The 1,794-nt window shown below is 39.8% G+C and overlaps 1 protein-coding gene across 1 annotated transcript; it reads left to right on the forward strand.

The window, feature by feature from the left end:
• The first annotated feature begins 646 nt into the window (after positions 1-646).
• On the forward strand, positions 647-1,261 carry LOC130467236 (uncharacterized). The gene is made up of 2 exons (XM_056835684.1): positions 647-785; positions 918-1,261. Exons 1-2 carry the CDS (start codon positions 647-649, stop codon positions 1,259-1,261), a joined length of 483 nt encoding a protein of 160 aa, XP_056691662.1.
• Positions 1,262-1,794: the final 533 nt, after the last annotated feature.

The raw sequence follows: 1,794 nt of genomic DNA on the forward strand, positions 1-1,794 counted from the left end.
TTAGAAGGACCTACCCTTTGAATAGAGCCTTCATTGCGAAACTGGGGTGGAAAATCCTTACAGATAATAAAAACCTTTGGGCCAAAATCATGAGCAACAAATACCTGAATAACAATAACACCTTTTTTACAAGCAAATCTAATCCCCGTGACTCTCTCATTTGGCGTCAAATCCTGAGCCAACGAGAATTACTCCGAAAAGGCATCAGATGGAAAATAGGCAATGGAAAGTCTATTAGCTTCTGGCACGACAACTGGATTGGCCAGTTTGCTCTGAAAGATTTACCAGATATTGATCCAATGCTGGTAGACAGTGAAACTACAGTAGCCCAGTTCCTTGATGACAGGAAAAATTGGAACATTCACAATTTATCTGCTATTCTCCCAGTTTCTATTGTTCGTAAAATCACAGGAATTCCAGTACCCATAACCGACTTTGCAGACAGCCCCATCTGGGGATGCACAAACTCAGGAGAGTTCTCGGTTAAATCAGCTACTTGGCTAGCACATGATCTTCCTCAACTGAAAATAAGTGGGTATACAATTGGATTTGGAAACTTAACATAGCTCATAAACTCAAGATTTTCCTATGGCAAATATGTCACAAAAGCATCCCTACCAAGGAAGTCCTTTTCCATAGGAAAATTATGCCTACAAGCTGTTGTCCAAGATGTAATCTTGCGAGCGAATCTATAACATTCGAGGAATGTCGGTGCTTTTTCAAAGGTGCCAATGCTTATAAGGAATGGGATCTAATGCTACAGATGGATTCTCACCAACTTAAAGGTACCCAGTTCACTACCACTCCTTCTCCTCCAACACATCCTAACACTTTTACTCCTTGACTAGTAAGGTGGTTCCCGCCCCCCACGGGCGCTTTCAAACTCAATTTCTATGGGTTGTGCAAAACCTCTTCAGCGGCAGCAAGTATCATTATCAGAGACACGAAGGGGGATATGGTCTTAGCAAAGGCGTTTAATCTTGGAGATACTTGGGTATCCATGGCAGAAGCCCTGGCGCTCCATAAAGGTGTTCAAGAAGCAATTCGGCTAGGGCTTCAAAATCTTCAGATTGAGGGTGACAACCTTCTCGTCATCAACGCTCTGAAGGGCATCTGGAATGTCCCATGGAAACTTCAAAATATTTTTCAGGATATCAAGACTCTTCTCCATAGTCTCCACAATGTGCATATCCAACATGTCTTTAGAGATGCTAACAGAGGCGCAGATTGGATTGCTAACGTAGGTCATTTGATTATTTAGCCCATGTGTATCACCCCTAGTTCTAGCCCAAATTTAAATGACATTGTTACCAGTGATTACTTAGGAGTTCCCCTCGTGCGGAGGGGTTCCTAAGTTTTTTCTTCTTACCTTATCAAAAAAAAAAAAACTTTCATAGATCAAAATACAATTTATTGTACATGCTGATCTTGCTTGCATAGACATATAGGGTAAAGTGGTAAACACATAGCAAGAGATAGGACCAGGGGTAACTACTAACTACAATGAGAAACTATTTAGAAAAAGTGTGATACTACTATTATCTTTATAAAGGACAATGGACAGATGAAAATCTATTTCGGCTATATGAATCAGAACACTTTTTGGCTATGAAATAATCCCCCTATTAAATAACATGCATATTTATTTCTGTTTTAATTCCCCTTTTATACTATTTCCAAATTAGAGACGATCTGTTGTTACTTCCATCCCAAGAGAAATGTGGACATCATACACCTTGTATGACACAACAGAAGTCATGTTTTTCTTAGAATTCCTATTAAAGTGGAAGAGGA

This window comes from Spinacia oleracea, chromosome 2, assembly GCF_020520425.1.
Source record: "Spinacia oleracea cultivar Varoflay chromosome 2, BTI_SOV_V1, whole genome shotgun sequence".
NCBI lineage: Eukaryota > Viridiplantae > Streptophyta > Magnoliopsida > Caryophyllales > Amaranthaceae > Spinacia > Spinacia oleracea.

Bases quoted from the DNA above. Each gene is read 5' to 3' on its own strand.
- LOC130467236 (XM_056835684.1), top strand. From the start codon at position 647: ATGCCTACAAGCTGTTGTCCAAGATGTAATCTTGCGAGCGAATCTATA. The intron at 786-917 runs GTACCCAGTTCA...AAACCTCTTCAG, and splicing joins GGATTCTCACCAACTTAAAG to CGGCAGCAAGTATCATTATC.